Source organism: Neltuma alba, unplaced genomic scaffold, assembly GCF_004799145.2.
Source record: "Neltuma alba isolate B1F8T4 unplaced genomic scaffold, ASM479914v2 tig00006103_pilon, whole genome shotgun sequence".
Taxonomy (NCBI): domain Eukaryota; kingdom Viridiplantae; phylum Streptophyta; class Magnoliopsida; order Fabales; family Fabaceae; genus Neltuma; species Neltuma alba.
In genome coordinates, this window is record NW_021634350.1 from 148,441 (window position 1) to 168,299 (window position 19,859).

Consider the following 19,859-nt stretch of genomic DNA (forward strand, 5'->3'; position numbering starts at 1 on the left):
TAATCTAAAAAATTATAATAGGATTTAATTCTCTCAACCGTGCGGATAATGCTATGGTACCTAATGGTATACAATCCAACCTTCTAATGGAACATAACTTAAACAAAGTTTGAAGTAACAATGGTTAATTTTTTTCTGCAAAGCAAATCATTTACAAATTTGAAATGTTTTTCTCTCTATGCATGAAGAGAGATAAATTGATATCTAAATTTTAAATCTAAATAATAAATTAAATCTTGGTTAGATCAATAGATGATTTGCATGTGCAGTTTGTAGAGAAGTTAGAACGAATATAGTTTCTCTTCGTTACAATTACAAATCATTCAAATCATATTACAACAGTAGAAATTATCATGTATCTTTGAAAAAATATCAAATCTAAAGCATCAAATTTATTCAAAGATTCCACTATTACACTGCACCTTCTTCTTAATGGAGAAAAGCTATCGAAGAAACTAGATTAGAAGTAACATGACATTCGACCAACAAAAAGAATCAAAATCTTCTTTCTAATCAGCTTAATGTATGTGAGAATCTTGCAAAAGAATAATTAATCAATGAACCAAAGAATCTCTTTTGTTATTTTATTGCCAGTCCATATCTGTCACAGCATAATATATTCACAATGCTTTACACTTAAACCGTCCACCCTTTTCCTTTACAAAAACAATGGGTATCGTTCCAAGAAAACTCACCGGCAATCAAAGAATCAACACATTCCAACAATGGCTCTCATTTTCCTGCAAGGAATATTATTCGTCCATGGATTTCAAAATGACGCCACACATAATTACTGTTAAATTCACTATAAATATTGACCAACTAATAAAGCGCCTCTTCATAACCACCAACCATTTGCAGTTGAATCATAGAAGATTCAAACATGAGAGTGACACCAGTTTTATGTTTCTTTCTTCTGTTATTCATCGTTCTCATGTATTCAGCTTATGGAAGCACACTTAGTGAAGAAGCACATTCACTAAAGCAGCACAAGGGTAAAGCATATTTTATGGACTTCTTGTGTCCTAGTTTTTTTCTTTCTGTATTTACCTCTTCTCACTTCTCAGTTCTTGTATGAAAATGAAATTCCAATTGAACAAACATTTCTGCTAGTTACCAAAAAGCCACTTCACCTGAAAAGCTTTAAAAGGCATTACCTCCAATCCTAATTATAAGACCTTATTTATAGTCTACAAATGAGGTCTTATAATTAGGACCGGAGGCAGTATGTTATTATGATCCCTCTAACAGCTTTAAAAACATGCAGACATGTATGGTATGATCGACAGATCAGGCAAACAGGACAATCAAAGAAGGCATCCAGCATTGCATATTGTCCATCATAGAACAACTATAAAGAGAGCCAAGGCAGTCTATGGTGGTGCAAATGACATAAGGCATCCACGTGGCAAGAGTAGTGCTCAGTCCTTATCAATCAAACACTCATCCTTGTTCATGGCAGCTTTCAGGCATCTAATTGTCGGACTGCTACTTGCTATCTGCTTCTATTAAATTCCTGTTGAATCTACGAGCTCTAAACTGAAGGGCTATTGTACTGTGCTACCTTCCTAATTTTCATTTGCTTTCTTATACTCTTGCTCTTGGCTTGTGGTATGTAACTAAATTTGAGAACTACGGTGTAAACCATCCTTTTGATATGAACTTTTCCTTTCTTTTTTTTTTTTTCCGGTTACTACCTCGTGAACAAGTCAGATCCCATCCATACAAGCAACAAAAGTCAATAAACTGATGATATTTGACAACACCATCTTAGTCTTCAAAGGTGAGGCAAGCTTAATGTCAAGGATTAAATTTCTCCTCATACCCTTTTTTCTACTCTCTGATGTGGACATGGATGGCGCATAAGCTCAATGTCAAGGATTAAATTATGTAAAACGTTGGATAACTATTGCTATCTAATTGGCCAGTCACCAGCTAAGCCACAGATTGTTAATTTCAAGTCTGAGGCCTCTTTACATGTTACTTTGCCCTAACTAACGATCTTCAATATGAAGGAATACACTGAAACACATATACAAGCGTGCGTACTTGCACATTTCTGGGTCTTTGACAAACCAGGGAATATATAAACGTTGGATAACAAAATGATATGCAAAATAAAATGTGTGTGTGTGTGTGTGAGAGAGAGAGAGAGAGAGAGAGAGAGAGAGTTAGTTAGTTAAGGGAGGTTAATGGGTAGTTAGTTATAGGTTTAGAGTTATGGTCTATTAAAAGGCACAAGAAGGGGTCTTGTAATCAGCTATTGTGAATTGAGTCTCTCCCCGTTTTCTCTTCCTCTGTTCTCGTTTCTCTCATCTCTTCCTTCTGTTTCTCTCCCTTTCCCTCCCTTTCTCTCCCTTTCCTACATCTCTCATGCATCACAAAGGATGACACAAAATCAGGTCCTGGCATGTTCAAACTCTATGATTTGCAGACAAAGCAGAGTATTATTTTAGCCATTTGCTCACTTCAAGTTGCCCCTGAAATATATGGTGACCCAACCCCTAAAAAGACCCTTTTCCAAACTGAAATTGCTATACAGATTATTACTTGAGATATAGTCTCTAAAGTTCTTAACCCAATGCAAAACCCAGGAGGTACACAGACCTTCAACATAACAGCATAATCTTGATCCCAGAAAATTGTTAGAAAATCTGCGGCCTGAAAAGTAATACTATTTACTATCGTCACCAACATGCTTATAAACTCATTTTAGGAAGCCCCGAATATGAACAGCTCTCAAACAATCAATATCATATCTATCTGTGTCAAGAATATATTCATATCATGGACAGTGGAATTACTGTTTTCTGGTTCATAATTGATAGAATGATAGTCCACTGGGCTCGAATACTAAGAGACGATGCCAGACAAGGAGTATTCAACATATAAAGGCGAACCAACAGGATGACAAGATCAAAGCAATATCAACGGTATATTACAAGTGAAGCTGCATCCATTCAATTATTGAGTGTCTGAAAAATGACCAAAGTGTGTATAAACTACGAAAAGTAAGTTGACAATAAAGGTTCTACTAGCCTACTACTACGCGTACAGAGGACGCCTTGCTTCATCAAAGTACTGGTCACGATCCACAAAAACAATGGCATAAAGAGCATAGACTATTCCTGGAATGTACCCAAGCAGAGTCAAGAGCAAGCAGATTATGAATTCAACCTGAAACAGAGTAAACACACTTCACTTTGTCGCAATCAATTTGCAAGAATTTCACATTAAAAAAAAAAACAAGACAATTTTGAGAAACGCATAACTCCCCTGGCTTCAATTTTATAGAGAAACACAGAAGTGATACTGAAGGAGATTTTCCACCTCGTAGTTTTAAGAAGTGATACGGTTCAAGTCAAGCCTATTACTTCTCAAACAAATTCATTTTTTCTCTCCCTAAGCACATATTTTTTATTGAAGACAATCCTGTAGATATTAAATATGAACACCTCTCCTAACAGGAATTCAAATCTGATTCGTCACATTATAAAAGACTAGCCAAATTCTTTTCTTTTTATTTCTTTCTTCTTTGTTTAGGTAGATAGTTCTTGAACAATTTGAATTAACCGAGTCGTCACACTTACTATTCTAAAATGTTTAATCCATCATACACAGCGGAAATGACCATTGCAGGGCTAAAATTTTCCAGGAAGGTATATAGAAAAATGAGTAGATAGATGAGAAAAAGCAGAAATAATGTAGTAGGTTCTCTGCATCTGAAATCAAGGGGCCACGTCCCAGACAGGAACAAGCACATCTATATATACACAAACAGAAAGAGAGAGACGCACACTGCAGCAACCATGCCTGAAACATACTCCGATTGGAGGAAGTAATACTGCTATCAGTATCTCACAGCAGATTTCACAGTTATTCACCATTTTCACTACTCAGATAGCAAGCGGGTGCTTCGTCTTCACTCTTGTATTGATGATGGAAATAGAAATGTTAGATTTTTAGATCTGATTCTTCGGCTCCCCAATCCCCTGTACGCGCGTCTCTCTGCCACTCTTCAACTGAGACGGTCAAAGGATCACAGATTTACAGTTATTAGACCAGACCACGCGATTTCAGCATGCCATGGAAAAGTTGGCAAACAAACCGATTGAACTCCGCCAATTCAGCTCTCCTTACAAGATGCGATTTATTAGCGGTTAATGTCATTCCGGATTCTTGTTTGTTGGTAGTCTTTAGGTAATTAACTACTGTATTATATTTATCATTATGATGATCAAAACTCGTTTTTCTCATTGTTTTCTCGTGTCGTCGGTCGGATGTCCCCGAAGGGATTCCCATTGTTTTTCTCGTACAAATCATTACATGCCTCCGTCCTCAAGCATCATCCAAGTCATTCGTCTTAAATCGTTACTCAAATGGGCAAATTTGCAAAGCTTTTCAGATTCCAATCTACGAATAACCAGAACCATGTGTTGAACCACCAAAGTATGGTCCCATCACTTGATTTCTTAACAGTTTCTACCATTAGCGTTTCAGAGTCTCAATGTACTTGTCTTCGTCTCCAGCACCTAGTTTTAGAAGCATATTTTCGCCAGCTAGCTGATTTTCAAGCCTATTTTCATGCAAATAGATGCGACAAAAACCTTTGAAAGTGTCCTGGAAAAGCTAATTCCCCCGATGTTTCTCTGTTTACGCATCAGTGACAGTAAAATTCAAACTTCTGCAGAATTTCATTTAATTGTCATTTGGTTTTGCTGTGTATTACAGTAAGGAAATATATGCTAGCCAGAATTGCTAATACAACATATAGATCCTGATAAGACAACAAACTGAACACAAACACAGGCCAATCTTCAATTTTGGCCAGAGGACAGAACCTTCATTAGTTCGAAGCCTGAACCAAACGAAACAGCAGATTCTTTCAAGAACCACTAGATCAACACTGGAATAATCAAAATCCCACCTCGGTCTACTTTGGGCATATCATCAATAAAAGACTAAACAAACTGTGAAGAGAGATACTACTGTCCTGAGCAGAATTACACCGTTTAATCTATATGCATATGTATAAAAATACCGTATATTTTACACAAGAAACATAAAGCTATAACAGTTTAGTGAACTTAGAAAATCCACCACGCCTCTGTAAGTCTACAACGTTCCAAAAGAGCAGCTTTTGCCTACTGTACTATGATCAAACCCTTAACGCCACCTGATCTTGCCATGAAATCTTCCTCTTCCGCGTCCTATTTGATCCATTTCCCATGCTTCTACAACCCGATAACTTGATATCACCGTGCTCCTCATTGCATGCACCTTTCCGTGCACTTCTCTTAGGTTCCTCACTTTTCATGTTCTCAATGTCACCCATCAACTCCTCTTCTTCTACCTGGATTGCATCATTACGGAATAAGATATAAGCTAACAACAATTAAAATAAATAAGGACTCGTATATGTAAATAAAGTGTTGTACAATTAATTAGTACCGAAATCTGGTTCAAGTCAAATAGGCTTATACTCTTCTTTGTTAAATCCTTCCCACTGTGAATCCTATCATTTTGATTCAAGTCAAACAGTTGAGCTGAAGAATTGATGAAAAAAGCATCTTTTCCAGTAAGACTCCTAGCATTCTGGTTTAAATCGAACACACGTGCGGGTTTTTGTGATTTACCCTCAACGCCGTCAGAAACCCTTTCTTTTGCATATGAACGAGAAGCAATACGGGATTGCAAACTGGTTTCTTTTCTACTGTACTTTCTGTTCTTAGAGACAATGGAAGCTTGGATTTTAGGATTATGCAGGGGGGAAACATCTTGCCGTGGTTGAAGCTTGGAAGAAGGATTTCTCATAAGGTATCTGCATCGTTGCCTACAAAATCTGCACTGACATAGAAAATAGTCAAGAGGACAAGTCAATAATACGGATGATAGCCCTTTGGCTCAGCACTAGGCTCACTCCTGCACATAAGAGATTGTGGGTTCAATCTTGCTAGCTTTTAAGCTGGTTTCAGTATGCCACTTGTACTTTAAAAAAAAGAAGTATAATTGATATGACAAACTAGTTAATCAGAAGCCAAGACCATACCGAACTTCAGTTGATAGCATCAGCTTTTTCTGCTTCAAAATTTGCAATTTCCTTCTCATGACTTCCGTCTCCTGAACATGTTTAATATCATGAGTAAAATTTTTGAATCTCATAAATAGTGAGCCTGATACAGACAGCGTTTGCCCAACAAACTGTACCCATAAACCAGTAATACAAGTGCAGGAAAACAATCACAGATGATCTTTGGCGTATGGAGTTTAATTATCCCAAAACTAAGTCGTAGCCTATTTATGATATAATTCAGAATTCAAATTTGCGTGTTATAAAGAACACAGCAACACTGAATTTATCTGACATGTTTCATAATCATTTTTTCATAAAGTAGATATATTTCCAGACACTCGAGGAATAGGGTTCACATAAACTCAAGGATATTATATTTACAAAAGACGTTTCTTAGCAAAACTAATCGAAAACAGAAGTTGTCATGGAGACCAGATAAACTACACTAAATTTTAGGATTCAAGAAAAAACCCTAATAAGTAATAAGAAACAGCCAAATAAATCTAATCAGCTTGAAATCCCAAACGAAAAATCGCAACTATGGAATAAACAGTTCTCTTTCATTAAGGAGCTTAAGAGTAAGCAAGATATTCCGAAAACACGAGATCAAACAAAATCATCCCTATGGTAAAAGAAAAAAAGAAACCCAGCAGATCAAATTCTTCTTTTGTAACTTCAACAATTATTCCCTCAGACAAATTGTTTATCAACAAGAAGTAATATAGAGGTAAAATCGACAAAGTCTTGAAGAATAGCAGATCTAATGAAAGCCACAATACGAATCAAAAATCTTCATAAGCTAGATGAAGTAATACCCTCTCCAACTCTTCATAGTCCTGCAACAGACATTGATGCCTATACTTACTCCTCTTATCCTCGCAAACAGCATAAGGAGATTCGAAAGAAACAATCCTTTTCATCTTCTTCATCAGATCAGTGAATATCAGAGCAACCCCCAGGCCCAAAACCTAAACCGAACAACTATGGGGGAAGAGCAGAGAAAGGAATAGGGCAGGATACAAGGCAAGTGTAGAAGAAGGCAGAAGAGAGAAAAGAAAGAGGAGGTTCTGGCTTTCCTGGTTTCTCTGTGAAACTCTGACCGAGACAAAGAGAGACATAAAAGGCCCTCATAACTCTGTAGAAAATTTTGTTCTTTTGGAGGACCGTGATGAAGATGGGATTTTTTGGGCGCTTGCAGAAAGGGCATTTCGGGTAACAACAACATAACACCTATGACAGACAGAGAGAGAAAGAGAGAGGTCGTAATGTAAGGTGGGTATGGTTGGAAGAGATTTGAAGACACGCCCAAACTTCTCTTTCCTTTCCTTTCTTTCCCATTCTTTCTCTTTTTTGTTTTTCTTCCACATAAATTTTGGTCCAGCTGGGCCATTTATGAGAGAAAAGAGAAGGACAGAGAAGGGAGAATTGGATCTTGGGATAGCAGTAGGTCGTAGAAGGATGCGTAAAATTTCCATATTTCTGGACAGAGAGAGAATGGGTCAGAGGAAGTTAGAAACAGGGAAATAAAAAAGCAGAGAGCAAGATAAATGGGATGAACAGTTTTTCTTGCTTTCGGTAACACTTAAGCATGTTATTACTACCATTAGTTGTCGGACTCACCTTATTTTAAGGCTTTGAGTGTGATTTTATGCTGTTGGTGCTTGCCCTCAGTAAAGAAGATTCCTTTTCAATTTTATAGCTTTTCAGATTTCACGCCCATGTTTTGGGTGGAAGTGCAGGAGAAAACCCAATAATCTGCCCCCGTAGCTTTTTCATGATGAAAGGTAAAGAAGAAAGTGAATAAAGGATGCCTATTGGATTTAGCCTACCTCCATTATCTCCATTGGAAATGGTCCAAGAAAACGTAGTGGAGGAATATGAGGAGTGGATCAGAAAAATCAATCTCTCATTTAATATTTGATGTTTGCTGTATCATCTTCTTAAATGGGAATGCGAAAGATCCCACCAAATCAATACCACCACACCTACATTGAGTCTGCATGCTAGCTTACCCATCGGTGTTGATGGAAAGTTTCCATGCTGCTGCTTCTTTTTTTTTTTGGGACATTACCGTACATTTTCGAGATGCTATATGCTATTCGCATGAATTTCATTAAATTTGTGCCGGATTGATTGATTGATGAATTTCATTGAACTCATTACTTGGGGAGCCAAAGAATAGGGGGGCCACTCTCACCTGGGTTAGGTTTCCCACTGGGTGCCATGTGAACCCAACCACCTCTGGGGCAAGAATTCAAAGCAGAGCTCCTGAAATTACAGAGAGGAACGAACAAGGAACAGTTTAATAAACAACAAAAGCAAACAAACAATAAAAAAGATTGCCGACACCTCTTGGGCTTTGGGTCTCGCCGCAGCAAACTCTCGTGTACGTCGGTGAGGGTCGGCATCTTTTCCCTTAAAAAATTACATTTTAAAAAATCAAAATAAATTAATAAATTGACACTGACACCTTAATATTATACTACTACTATCTTTTGTATAAGATTTTGATTATAGTTTATAAATAAAGTACTCCTCCGGTCCTTATTATAAGACCCAATTTGACTTTTTATTTGGTCCTAATTATAAGACCCAATCCATTTTGTCTCTTATATTTATGCATTTTTTTCCAAGATAATCCTTCTAATAATGATAGTTTTAGCCAATATACTTAATTAGCAAGGATATTTTAGGAATAACAACACTTATTTATTATAAATAACTAACTTAACTTACTTCCTTAATCTCCTCAAATAAGTCAATTGGGTCTTATAATTAGGACCGGAGGAGTATTATAATTAAGATTAGAGATAATATTATATGAATTTATTTAAAATGATTAATAAGATGATTCGTTTTAAAATTAGGTAGAGTACGGCTCCACACCCCAGTTATCTTTTAAATTGGAAACATATCTTTATGTCAAAAATTATCTTTCAATTCATTAAAGAGCCTACAAGCATTTTCAGAGGAAACATTTTGATTGGGATTAAGTATCTGGGGAGTCAAATTAAGGGTAGAATCCAAAAAAATACCTTTAAATTATAAATTTTTAAATCAGTCTTATTTACTATATTTTGATAACAATTTACAACACTTGGCAAAAAAATAACAACATATTTTTATAATCATTTCTGATTTGAGATTTTAAAATTTTAGAGGTATTTTTTGGGATTTTTTTTAAATTAAAAGATCATATATTTAAAGGATCTAACTAGGACCAAGGCAATGCTTTAATAATTTAATTAAATTATTTTTTATGATATCAAATAATTTCAAGAAAATGTAAATTTTAAGAACTGGATTGTTAGTTTAATCTCAAAATAATTCTACTTATGTTTTCCTAAAATTTTCTCCCAAACCTTTTTTTGGGGCAATCTTTCTCACAAACATCAACATTAATGAAGCTCTGCCAAAAATTAGTATAAAGTTAGGAAAAGAATTATTGTTGAATTTCAAAATTTCAAATTAAGAATTTTTACAAAAAAATGTTATCATTCAATTTTTAAATATAGTAACCAATACTAATTTAAAATTTCAAAATTCAACAGTTATTTTTTTAGAATTTTCCATAAATTGGTAACCTTTTGTTATTTGGGTAAAAAATGTAAAAGTAAAAAAAGTTATCATTTGGGCCAAATTCTATATTTCATGGGCAATGGGTATATGCAATATATAATATTACGGCCCAACCTCCACCAGTCGGGCCCAGCAAATCCACCCTGGCGGAGAAGGACGACGTGGTCTTCTATAATTGGCCAGTTTACAAAGAAGCCTCAAACCGGAGAGACGATAACCCGGAGTCACCGCCCGCCTCCCAATCCGATTCAATACAATATCAAGTAGATATGAATGGGAAGGAAAAAAAAGATCTTCTTTTATCTGCATTCTTCAAAAACCCCAAGGTGTATCTTCTCTCTTCAAAACCCGTGCTCTTAACAATTTTCCTTTTGCAAGTGGAAACCAATGGCGTCCACGGTTTCTCTAACTGGTCAGCTCTCAAATCCGCATGCCAAAAATGACTGGAAAAGGCTCTGCCCTTTATCTGCTTCTCTCTGTAAGTAATCCTCCTCATATATTCTCAGCTGGTCGTAATTTTGGAAAAAGTTGGAGTCTTTTTTTATTCAAGATGTTGTGCGGGCTCATACTTCTTGATGGGTGAAAACTATTAAATGCAAATTCTTGGATTTTAGGTCTGCGGTGTCGGTCTCCAAAATTAGTGGAGAGGGCGTTTCTTCATTAAAATATCATTTTGACATTTCTGTCGGGATATATAGTGTCTATTATAAACTGCATTCCCTTTAGTCGAGAATATAAGCATGACGAGAAGCTGCCAAGGAATATGTTACGTAAGGCTAAAGCATTTTACATGTATGCTTTTGATTTTTCAATTTTGTATTCTTATAACAGTCCCAAGGTAAACTATCATTTGCTATTGTTCAGGTAACTTGAATTCCAGTGCAAATTTTGTTGATATGAAGATAGTATCTCGGACTGATCTTCGAAAAGTTGGGCCTGAGCAGCATAGATGTGTCCGGGTATACGGACTATTTGGAGGGAAGAAAGACAATAATGGAAAAAGTGATGATGCGCCATCCAAGGTTAGCCAAGTTTGCTTACTCTTGCCATCTGTGATTCTTGTAATCATAGACTTCGGTATACTTTTCACTTATGGTTCCTACTGACTTCGACTTGCATTGTACATAAGTTTCATGCATAATATTAATGAACATAATTATTGATGGTTATTTGATTACAGTATCTTTGGGCTTGTTTTGTTTACCTGTTTAATCTTCTGTTCATTGATTTTAATCAGATGTTTCTTGTTTTCTTATCTGATAGGGAAATGAATAGCCCAGATTGATTAACAGGATTAGCATAACATTCATGCTTTGAGAATACAGCGAGCCTTCTTTTGAAAGAGCATGGAATTCATTGAAAATTATTTCTCATTCTTTGTGACAACTTCTATGATGTTCGGACAAGTTTCTTAGGAAGACAGATGTACAGAACCTACCTAGAAACTGTATTTTGCTTATGATTTCCCTACCGGACATAAACCTTCCTACCCGCCCATGTTATTCACTTTACCTTTTCAGAACTAAATCATGATGGTTAGGTTAGAGTTTGTTAAAATTAAGGTTATGAGTCCCTGTGTTTGTCTTTCTTGTCTTATTTTGGGTGAAATGCATTTCACAGCTAGACTATTCACCACAAATAAAGGCATTTATCGCAATCATTGTGTTCTAATCTTCAGATCTCTAGACGTGATAACTTTATCAAAGTTACCTTTTTTAAGATTATATACATTCTTAGTGCAAAAAAATGTGTTCCAATTCAACACTGTTAAAATTTATTGGATCAGTGCGTTTCAAAATAATTAATAATTTTCTCTCACGTTATAATATCTTCCTTTATTCTAGGCTTAAGATTAATTACTCTGCACTCCCCTTAACCTCTCTTCATGGCTGAGGGGAGCAGTATTTTATTTCTTGGTTGGTTTGTTTCGTATTTTTTCAATCTGATTCTGATTTGATTAAACATATTATCAATAACAGACCAATATGTATTCACATCTGATTAATTTTAGGCTGGCATTCTTGGAAACATGCAAAATCTTTATGAAACTGTGAAGAAGGCGCAAATGGTTGTTCAAGTTGAGGCTGTGCGAGTGCAAAAAGAGCTTGCTGTGTATGGCTTTCCTTTAAAAGCATTGTAGCTTTTCTCTTTTGACTTCAGTGCAGGTTCATTGGCATTAAGGTTATATGCATTTTATTTTGTTATGCAGAGCAGAGTTTGATGGTTATTGTGAGGGTGAGTTAGTAAAGGTATGATTTGTGCTTGCTGGCTTCCTCCTTCTCTTTACCTTTATCTATGTAATGGCAACTTCTGTATGCTTGTTTTTGCTGATTTTTTTATGCCCACCAATATTTGATATTAAACTCGTTAAAAATTAGACATTGGACCAACTGAGAATTATTTGAAATTTATTCAAGTTTATATGGATATATGATATTACCTTGTATATAAACTGTTCTTAAATTATGGCCATTAAAGAGCTGTTCTTAACCTGTTCTTTTAGTGTCCCTCCCATGCTACCATCGTCTCCCCTATTTAACTTAGAAGGGGGAGCCTATATGTATAGTTCTTATGGTTTTTGCCATTTGTCCAAATAAGGATTTAGTTTTTCGGTGAGGGAAAAAAAATTTGTCTGCCTCTTTATTTTTTTTTTAGCTTCATACATCGGCAGTCAAAATAACAACCGACATCATGATGTGCTGGATCACATTATTAATTTCAACATGTAACTTGATACCATTTTTTTAGCTTAACTTTATTGAAGTTTAATTTTTAGGTAACGCTATCTGGGAATCAGCAACCTGTACGAACAGAGATTACTGAAGCTGCCATGGAACTGGGATCAGAAGTGAGTATACGATACAATGCTTGACCTTGTAATCATTTATGTTGTTTCTCTGTTGTGTTATATCTTTCTAGGTTCATGGATTGTTTTGTGCGCTAGCAGTGCAAGAACGTGTGATATAGCAATTTCAAGATCTCCTTTATCTTCTTTGTACCTTTGCGTCTCAAGACTCGAGAATAGAACTCCAAAAGCATCTAGTGGAATCTTATGAAGTTTTGGAAGACATTCTTAGCATGACCCATAAAATTTGAATCTGGAAAGGGAATTGCATATTTAAGATTGCACACTTTTGTCGTCATCTATGATCATTATGGCTTAACATGCCAAAGGTAAACCACTACTAATATCAGCCATCTTCCTGTTGCAGAAACTTTCACTTTTAATCACTGAGGCATACAAGGATGCCCACCAAAAGAGTGTCCAGGTAAGACTATATTAAAAGAGAATGAAAACTTGGTTTCGGCTTTGGCTATTGAACTGAAAAACTCAATCTTGCTTATGTTTCCAGGCCATGAAGGAAAGAATGAACGATCTCGCACAGAGCTTAGGAATGCCACCAGGTCTTGGTGAAGGACTTAAGTGAGATAAATATTCTCATTTTGGAGTATGCGATGAGTTTCAATTTTGCATACGTCCCATGGCAAGAACGCTTGTTTACTATTACCATGGAGTTTAAATTTTGCTTATTCGGTATTTTAGGCTTGAAATCCTTCCAAATTGTGTAAGAAAAGTAAAGCAAACCCTTTGTCCCTGCTCTATTTTTTGTTGAATGGAAATCTTGAGTCCTGTTAATTCCTTGTAGTCTTGGCAAAAACAAAGGAAAACCTCACCAACGTTGTGATTGTCCCTTGTCTAGTTGAAAGTGAAGAAAATGAGGAAGACTCTGGGATTCGAATCCCCTTTGTAAGGGGCAAAAAGAAAAAATTGATGCTGTTTATTTTTTGGGAAATAAGCAACAAAGTCAGTGAGTCTATTGTCTGAAAATGGAGCTTGCCTATTTATTATTGGAGGCAAACAAAATTCAACGTGGTTTTTACAAACCACAAACTACAGTTTGAATATCTGATTGTAATTTCTTATTAAGGCTGCTCAACCCATTAATTGCAGGGGAACAAAATAAATGTAAATGCTTGTACTGCGACTGATGAAATGTTACAATTTTCACTGGTAACGTCTTAGCTTTTAAGACTTTGGTAGCTCCTTCCCTGCTAAGAAAGACTTGAAGAGTGTGAATGCTCGCCTAGGCTGAAATAATGGTACTTCGTGTCCAGCTCCTCTCACAGCGGCAAACGTGAGCCCTTCATACACCTCTGTCCATCCGCCTACCTATAACACCAAAAGGAAAATCGAATAGGAGGAGCTATTAACACAAGGGAAACAAAAGGAATGGAATTTTGAAGACTGATGTTTCCTTGACAAGTATCTAACGTTAGATCGTGGTGTTGTCGGATTCAAACATTATTTTTCTTTAAAGGCCGCATGGCTTGAATTTGGTATTTTGTTTTGGAAGAACTAAAAGTAATTTTTACTTAAACTCAAGGGGTGTCTAGTAATTACAAAAAGTATTTTTAAAAAAGTGTTTTTGTGCAAGTTGATGTAAAACTTCTCATATTTTGTAAAATTGCTTTTCAAATCATGATATGATTTCCTTTTGAATATTCTCCTAACTGCCTTTGATAAAATCGCTGTCTTGATTTATATAAATATTTATCGCTTTGTAACTTATTTTCTGTTCAATGTAGTCATTTAAAAAAAAGTGTTAGGACCTTTCATGATCTTGATTACCATCCACAACATATTTCACCTCCATTATCTAGGCAATCCTCCTCTAGTGGTATGTAAATTCTTTTTCAAAGATTAAATTGATGCAAAAAAATCAAAATAATATTTCATTTCTTAACTAGATTTAGCCGGGCTTAAAGGCTCGGTATATACCTGTCCACCTGAGTACCACGGATACCAACGGGTTTTAATGGTGAGATTGAGATGGTTGAGGGAAAACCTGGTGGCTGTCACTGGAACCACAGAATCTGTGTCCCCGCTGCATTATAACGAAGGCAATGATCACTGATCAGAGACACGTTAGAGTAAACGTTGTTCACTAACCAGAGACAAAAATAATTTTTAATGGATTAGTAACATTTCACATATAATTTCAAACCCGTTCATCTCCCACATGTATGTGTCCGTATACATATATTATTGATTTGATTCACATTTCTTTAGTACACTAAACCTGTTTAAAATTCTCCATATTCGTACCAGTAATGTCATTTATAATAAGCTCACTGCATGTCACCATATGAAAACAAGATCTGGGGACCGATTTGGATCTTAATAAGTGTGCTATTGTCTAATTGAATTCTGTTAATCTCCTAAAGAGAGTTTGTAAAAGTGGAAAACTCTCCAATCCTGAAGGCTTTACTGGGAATTCTACTAGTGGGTCAAATAGCAACGTCATAAATAGGCCACAAATGGTCAAAACTTATGGTCAATTGCCTGATGCTCTTTCATGCAATAATATCAGGGAAAGAAACCCTACCTGAAAACCCATATTCTTAACCCAGCCGCAATCAACTCTTTGTATATAGGCAATACAGAAACTGGAGAATCCTTCCAGTTTCTTGTGAGCACATTACTGTACAACCAACAAAGGTACATGTCAAAATTTTTACTTCAGAAAATTGAGCAGAAAATTTTCATTTTTTGGTCTAGCTAAGTCGGTAAGCAAACCTGCAAGCAGTCCACTTGTAAGGGATGCTTGTAACATTTGCATGCATTGCTTGCTGCACTTCAGGACGGTTATAATATTTTTCTGCACGATCTTCAGTACATGGATCATACCCTGAAACCCTATGTAAGATTGTACTCTTAAACCTTATATATCTTAAGGTATTGTTATGCCGAGTTGGGCATGTTGGGGTATAAATACTGTATGTATCAATTTTTCCAAATTCATGGTTAACTGCATAACTCACTGCATCATCACATTTTTTGGAAGTCTTTTCTGATGTGAAATTGCAGTATTTGAGGATTGAATGGTATGAGAGATCAGATATCAAAGCATGGCTCCACCAATATGTGATAGTTCCGATCCCATCATAATAGTCATCGGTTACAGCATTTCCCACCTGAATTATCAGAGTTGCATGCAGATTATTACTAACTGAAGGTAAAATCTTGATTGGTAGAATGAATGAAGGATTCACGGTACTTCACTTACGATGAACCCTTTTAGATTCATGATATGTGGATGTGCTTTATTATAGTCATAAATTTGCTTAGCCAACTGGGGTATGTAATGCCCTGAACGGAAGATGAATAAAAATATCAGCTTTTAATTGTATGATTTTTCAAAAAACACAGTAAGTTGCCGGCAGTGTTGTTCATCTACCTGCATAGCTCTCTCCAGCGATGTAAAACTCTCTGTCTTTATAGTGTGGAAACCTTGACATCCATCTAATTAAAAAAATCAGTGCATCTTGAGCTGTATTATAAAGTTCAGGCCAAAAAAAAAAACAGAGCTGTATTATAAAGTTGGAATTCTCAAATTAATCATATAAGAGGAAAACAACTCTATAAATTTAATACTATAGGTCCTTCGTATCACTTTAATATTTGAGAGTGTAGTTTTATTTGAATTTCAGATTACTTTTGAATAGGGTTCTTGTCTCCCAAAAGAAAATAATAAAGCAAGGAGCATCAAATCCATACCTGTCCTTTTGTCCCCTGTAGTTTTGAGGTCCGAGCTTGTATTTGTGTAGGAGAAACCAACACCAGCAGGTGATTCAAGAAAAAGGATATTTGCTTCTGAACCAGTGATATTATCTTTGTAGATATTATTATTCTGAAAGATTAAGGTTAAAATAATTTCCTTGTATTATAACCATTACCTCTGTTCCATGCATATTTGTTAAGATATAGGGAAGACCCCCTTTTGTTTATCCGAAAGGGACCAATTTCCTCTGATGCCCCATACGCTACAGATGAGCAACCAGGCCCTGAAACAGAGAAAACATACATGCAAACAAGGTTATGAACATGATTTACTCAACTTTGCACGTAATGTTCTAAATTTTAATCAGGTCGTGTATTATGGATCATGGTACAGATAATACTATGAATTGTGAACCCTGGAAACGCACCCCATGAGTGACGAATATAAAATGCAAAATTTATACCGAAGTTACAAATTCTATCATTCATAAGTTGTTATCAAAAGAACTTATTTCTCAAACTCCGTATGGTACGGTAAAATATGGTAGTGATACGGATGTTGCATTATACTTTGTCAGAAACTGTAAGCCCCAATTATTTTAAGCTACGTATTACCGGGCAGCAAGACATCTAACCGTTCATTTGGCTGCGTCATTTTCAGGAACACGTAGAAGGCATCTCTGTGGATATCAATGAATATGCAATCATCAAACTTTACCATTTCTACAGTAAAATAGGCTTTGTTTAACTCAAATTCCAACCTTCCATTGATAACTTTCATGTCAAAGACAAGGACCAATACAAAATCGCTGGTCCACGAGGCTTCCCAAAGCATCTGATCCAACGAATTTCCGTAGCCCCACAAGGTGGTCGTAATGCAGCATGACCACCACTAGATTCTGAATGCGCGTGCTTTGAAGAGTGAAGTAAAAACAGAGGCAAAGAAAAAAAAAAAGCGGAGCATCTTTTTCGTTATACAGACAAAATGGAAAAGCTAGTTCACTTTGCGTTGTTGATTGTTGTTTCTTTCCCACTCAGATTCGAAAAGCGAAAATAAATAGGAAGTGAAAGGGAAAAAGATACTGAGGAAGCATAACTTTCTGTGTTCACTGTTCGTTTCTTCAGATAATGAATAAATTATGAGCCTCTGTCAAAGAGGGAAGGGGAGGTTTTGAAGAAAATCATTTAGACTACAATTCCATAATAACCAGAATCTCGGGATTTTCAGCCGATTTGAAGTAGTTTATAAGTAATTGTAGTCGCAGGCCAAAACAGCCCGTGACGCAATGATATTTAACGTTGAAAGTTGAAACTTTTACATCGATACATCTTGAAAAAAATTTCTTAAAAAAAACAGTCCAAGAAAAAATAATTAATTACCAATAGATTTTCTGAAATTGAGTTATTATTAATAGGTTTATTAAAAAATTGCAAAAAAAACACAAAATAAAATGCGAATTTCTCAATTTAACTTGTAAGAGTTGAAAAAAATGGTACAAATTTTTTTCATCACAAAACAATAAGATTCTTCTTTAGTAAAATGCGAATTTCTCAATTTAACTTGTAAGAGTTGAAAAAAAATGGTACAAATTTTTTTCATCCTGTAATAATTTACAAATTACAATAAGATTCTTCTTTTAGTAAGATTTTTTTAATGGAAGAAACTCACGTCGTTATCAGAATGAGCCATGTCCTTGTCCTTATCATCTAGAACCAATGATAAAACCAAGTTTTTTTTTTTTTAGTTAGTGGCACCAGAGGAGCGAATGGGGGAGTCCAAGTTTTATTTTGTTAATTAATTTAATTTTTTAATTTAAAAAAAATAATAAAATTTATCCAAATGATTATTGAAAACAATTGTGATACACAAATGGTGGATGGGTTTGTGTTAGGTGAGAGGGCAAGGTAATTAAAAGAGTGGGGTGATGAACATGTGGGAAGAGTGAATGAGGCTACTAATTACTGTGGGCTCCAACGAAATGGGAGAAGCCACTAAACATATTCCATACTAGAACACATTTTAAAAGGACTAAATGCAATTGAGACGCTAATGACGATTGGATCTAGTGAAAAGAGTTAGTCCCTCATAACGTGACAAATCAACATGATTATTTAGTATTTGATAGTGTCTTAAATAAAACTGCTTTCAATAAGAGGATATATGTGCCTAACGAAAAAATTACCGTTGAGACTAAGCTAGAACTTAAGTATATTAAGTTAATTAATGCACCATTGACTCGGAAAGTTTAAAGTGAAATTGTGTAACTTTTATGTATATGTATATGTATATATTTCATTTCGGTTTCAAATATACATACACGCACACTTAAGCAGTCAAGATTAGTAATATATCTCCCCTGGTGCTTATTATAATGACTTCCTGCTTATTTTATACTATAAACATGCTTTATTTGAACTAATTTTTTTCATCTAATATTATTAATTATAAAACTCTAACTAATTAAACAACTCCTTAATTAACTCATAATTTTATTCAGAAAATTTTAATATTTTATAAAAATAACTAATTTTAACTAATTTCTTTGATTAACATAAGGTTATTAATAACTTAATCCAACTACTTATGAAAAAGGACTGCCGGAGGGAGTATATTTTTACTTTATGGCACTGTCTTGTTAGGTCAAGATGAAGGGAAAGATAACCTGTTATTTAGGATCGATATCACAATAATACTCAAATTTGAAATTAGTGAGATACTAACAAATATTACTTCTGTTTTTTAATATAAAAACTAGTTTGAAATTCAATTTGACGTTAAACATATAAAATCTCAATTCACTTTATTTCTAATATTTATTTATTTTGTTTTCAAGTAATTTTTATGGTGAATATACATGTTAAAAAATTTTATAATCCATTTATTATAAATAACTAAGTTACCTAATTTTTTTTACTATTTGTAAATTAGTTATCTGGCAAATGAGAGTGTACGTGTGTGGTTAAGCAATGAGGGCCAGCTAGGTGCATCGATGAACCCAAATAGTAGTAGCTTCTACCCTACTGCAGTTAGTGGAAGAAGAAGCGTAAATAAACCAGAGAAGTTGCAGAAACTGAAACTTGTTTATGACATGCTGCAATATGCTCCCATGTCTTCTGAAAGAAGAAAGGTGAAGCCATATTGAACTCATTAAACTAAATACCTCCATTGAGCCAGAGAACAAGAGGCTTATTGCGCGGGGAATAGGTAGACTCAGTAAGCCAGTAGAACAAAGCTCGCCCATGTCGGCGGTTCACGGTGACGTAGCCGGAGAATTGACTGAACCCCACCGGCGGCTGCCCCGGCAACTCCTTTATTCGATCATCCTCCAGACACCATGAACAAGCCAATAATAACAGTAACCACCACACAAGAAACAAGATCCAGCCTTTGCTTATTTCAAATCCCATTACATATATAACTCTACGCCTTCTAGTAGAGAAATATATGGTATATATGAGAATGTGTGAGTATATATACACATAAGGACAGAGGCTGTAAGAGCAAGTTGTGGGTGTGGACCTGAGAAAGCAACATGATGAATAAATGCAGAGAGGCCAGTGAGCTTTATATTCCTTGGGATGCCACGCAAACAAACACTTACTTTATTAGCTTCTCTCATCTGTTAGTTAGTCGCTGCATCAAAG

General features: G+C 35.4%; 5 protein-coding genes across 7 annotated transcripts; 2 read left to right on the plus strand and 3 right to left on the minus strand.

Annotated features, from left to right (window-relative positions):
* The first annotated feature begins 838 nt into the window (after nucleotides 1-838).
* On the plus strand, nucleotides 839-1,678 carry LOC114749635 (uncharacterized). Its single transcript, XM_028938169.1, has 2 exons — nucleotides 839-995; nucleotides 1,268-1,678. The coding sequence occupies exons 1-2, from the start codon at nucleotides 884-886 to the stop codon at nucleotides 1,510-1,512; spliced, it is 357 nt and encodes a 118-aa protein (XP_028794002.1). The 5' UTR covers nucleotides 839-883; the 3' UTR covers nucleotides 1,513-1,678.
* A 1,363-nt stretch (nucleotides 1,679-3,041) lies between these two features.
* On the minus strand, nucleotides 3,042-4,054 carry LOC114749580 (UPF0057 membrane protein At2g24040-like). The gene is made up of 2 exons (XM_028938092.1): nucleotides 3,798-4,054; nucleotides 3,042-3,177 (listed from the first exon to the last, which is right to left on the minus strand). Exons 1-2 carry the CDS (start codon nucleotides 3,885-3,887, stop codon nucleotides 3,046-3,048), a joined length of 222 nt encoding a protein of 73 aa, XP_028793925.1. The 5' UTR covers nucleotides 3,888-4,054; the 3' UTR covers nucleotides 3,042-3,045.
* A 705-nt stretch (nucleotides 4,055-4,759) lies between these two features.
* Nucleotides 4,760-8,051, minus strand: LOC114749636 (uncharacterized). 2 transcript variants are annotated; one of them, XM_028938171.1, is made up of 5 exons: nucleotides 7,694-8,051; nucleotides 6,889-7,552; nucleotides 6,050-6,120; nucleotides 5,452-5,842; nucleotides 4,760-5,353 (listed from the first exon to the last, which is right to left on the minus strand). In XM_028938171.1, exons 2-5 carry the CDS (start codon nucleotides 7,000-7,002, stop codon nucleotides 5,159-5,161), a joined length of 771 nt encoding a protein of 256 aa, XP_028794004.1. In that variant the 5' UTR covers nucleotides 7,003-7,552; nucleotides 7,694-8,051; the 3' UTR covers nucleotides 4,760-5,158. The 2 variants fall into 2 exon arrangements, with proteins under 2 accessions (XP_028794004.1, XP_028794003.1); XM_028938170.1 differs by lacking the exon at nucleotides 7,694-8,051 and having other exon boundaries at nucleotides 6,889-7,084; nucleotides 7,114-7,606.
* Nucleotides 8,052-9,938: 1,887 nt separating this feature from the next.
* On the plus strand, nucleotides 9,939-13,294 carry LOC114749587 (nucleoid-associated protein At4g30620, chloroplastic). Of its 2 annotated transcripts, none has more exons than XM_028938102.1 (7): nucleotides 9,939-10,130; nucleotides 10,517-10,674; nucleotides 11,664-11,764; nucleotides 11,862-11,901; nucleotides 12,429-12,500; nucleotides 12,865-12,921; nucleotides 13,006-13,294. In XM_028938102.1, exons 1-7 carry the CDS (start codon nucleotides 10,040-10,042, stop codon nucleotides 13,078-13,080), a joined length of 594 nt encoding a protein of 197 aa, XP_028793935.1. In that variant the 5' UTR covers nucleotides 9,939-10,039; the 3' UTR covers nucleotides 13,081-13,294. The 2 variants fall into 2 exon arrangements, with proteins under 2 accessions (XP_028793935.1, XP_028793936.1); XM_028938103.1 differs by lacking the exon at nucleotides 9,939-10,130 and adding an exon at nucleotides 10,321-10,422.
* A 176-nt stretch (nucleotides 13,295-13,470) lies between these two features.
* Nucleotides 13,471-19,633, minus strand: LOC114749586 (serine carboxypeptidase 24-like). Its single transcript, XM_028938101.1, has 9 exons — nucleotides 19,376-19,633; nucleotides 16,391-16,498; nucleotides 16,212-16,307; nucleotides 15,892-15,984; nucleotides 15,721-15,803; nucleotides 15,231-15,628; nucleotides 15,040-15,135; nucleotides 14,433-14,538; nucleotides 13,471-13,823 (listed from the first exon to the last, which is right to left on the minus strand). The coding sequence occupies exons 1-9, from the start codon at nucleotides 19,620-19,622 to the stop codon at nucleotides 13,680-13,682; spliced, it is 1,371 nt and encodes a 456-aa protein (XP_028793934.1). The 5' UTR covers nucleotides 19,623-19,633; the 3' UTR covers nucleotides 13,471-13,679.
* Between the last annotated feature and the right edge of the window lie 226 nt (nucleotides 19,634-19,859).

Coding starts and splice junctions, on each gene's coding strand:
- LOC114749580 (XM_028938092.1), bottom strand. CDS start 3,887: ATGGTGAATAACTGTGAAATCTGCTGTGAGATACTGATAGCAGTATTA. Junction 3,178..3,797: donor TCAGGCATGGTTGCTGCAGT/GTGCGTCTCTCT, acceptor ACTCTGTTTCAG/GTTGAATTCATAATCTGCTT.
- LOC114749587 (XM_028938102.1), top strand. CDS start 10,040: ATGGCGTCCACGGTTTCTCTAACTGGTCAGCTCTCAAATCCGCATGCC. Junction 10,131..10,516: donor CCCTTTATCTGCTTCTCTCT/GTAAGTAATCCT, acceptor GCTATTGTTCAG/GTAACTTGAATTCCAGTGCA. Junction 10,675..11,663: donor GTGATGATGCGCCATCCAAG/GTTAGCCAAGTT, acceptor GATTAATTTTAG/GCTGGCATTCTTGGAAACAT.
- LOC114749586 (XM_028938101.1), bottom strand. CDS start 19,622: ATGGGATTTGAAATAAGCAAAGGCTGGATCTTGTTTCTTGTGTGGTGG. Junction 15,804..15,891: donor CGCTGGAGAGAGCTATGCAG/GTAGATGAACAA, acceptor TCTTCCGTTCAG/GGCATTACATACCCCAGTTG. Junction 14,539..15,039: donor TTAAGAATATGGGTTTTCAG/GTAGGGTTTCTT, acceptor GTTATAATGCAG/CGGGGACACAGATTCTGTGG.
- LOC114749635 (XM_028938169.1), top strand. CDS start 884: ATGAGAGTGACACCAGTTTTATGTTTCTTTCTTCTGTTATTCATCGTT. Junction 996..1,267: donor TTCACTAAAGCAGCACAAGG/GTAAAGCATATT, acceptor AAAAACATGCAG/ACATGTATGGTATGATCGAC.
- LOC114749636 (XM_028938171.1), bottom strand. CDS start 7,002: ATGAAGAAGATGAAAAGGATTGTTTCTTTCGAATCTCCTTATGCTGTT. Junction 5,843..6,049: donor ATGCTATCAACTGAAGTTCG/GTATGGTCTTGG, acceptor ATGTCAGTGCAG/ATTTTGTAGGCAACGATGCA. Junction 5,354..5,451: donor TTGACTTGAACCAGATTTCG/GTACTAATTAAT, acceptor GATGCAATCCAG/GTAGAAGAAGAGGAGTTGAT.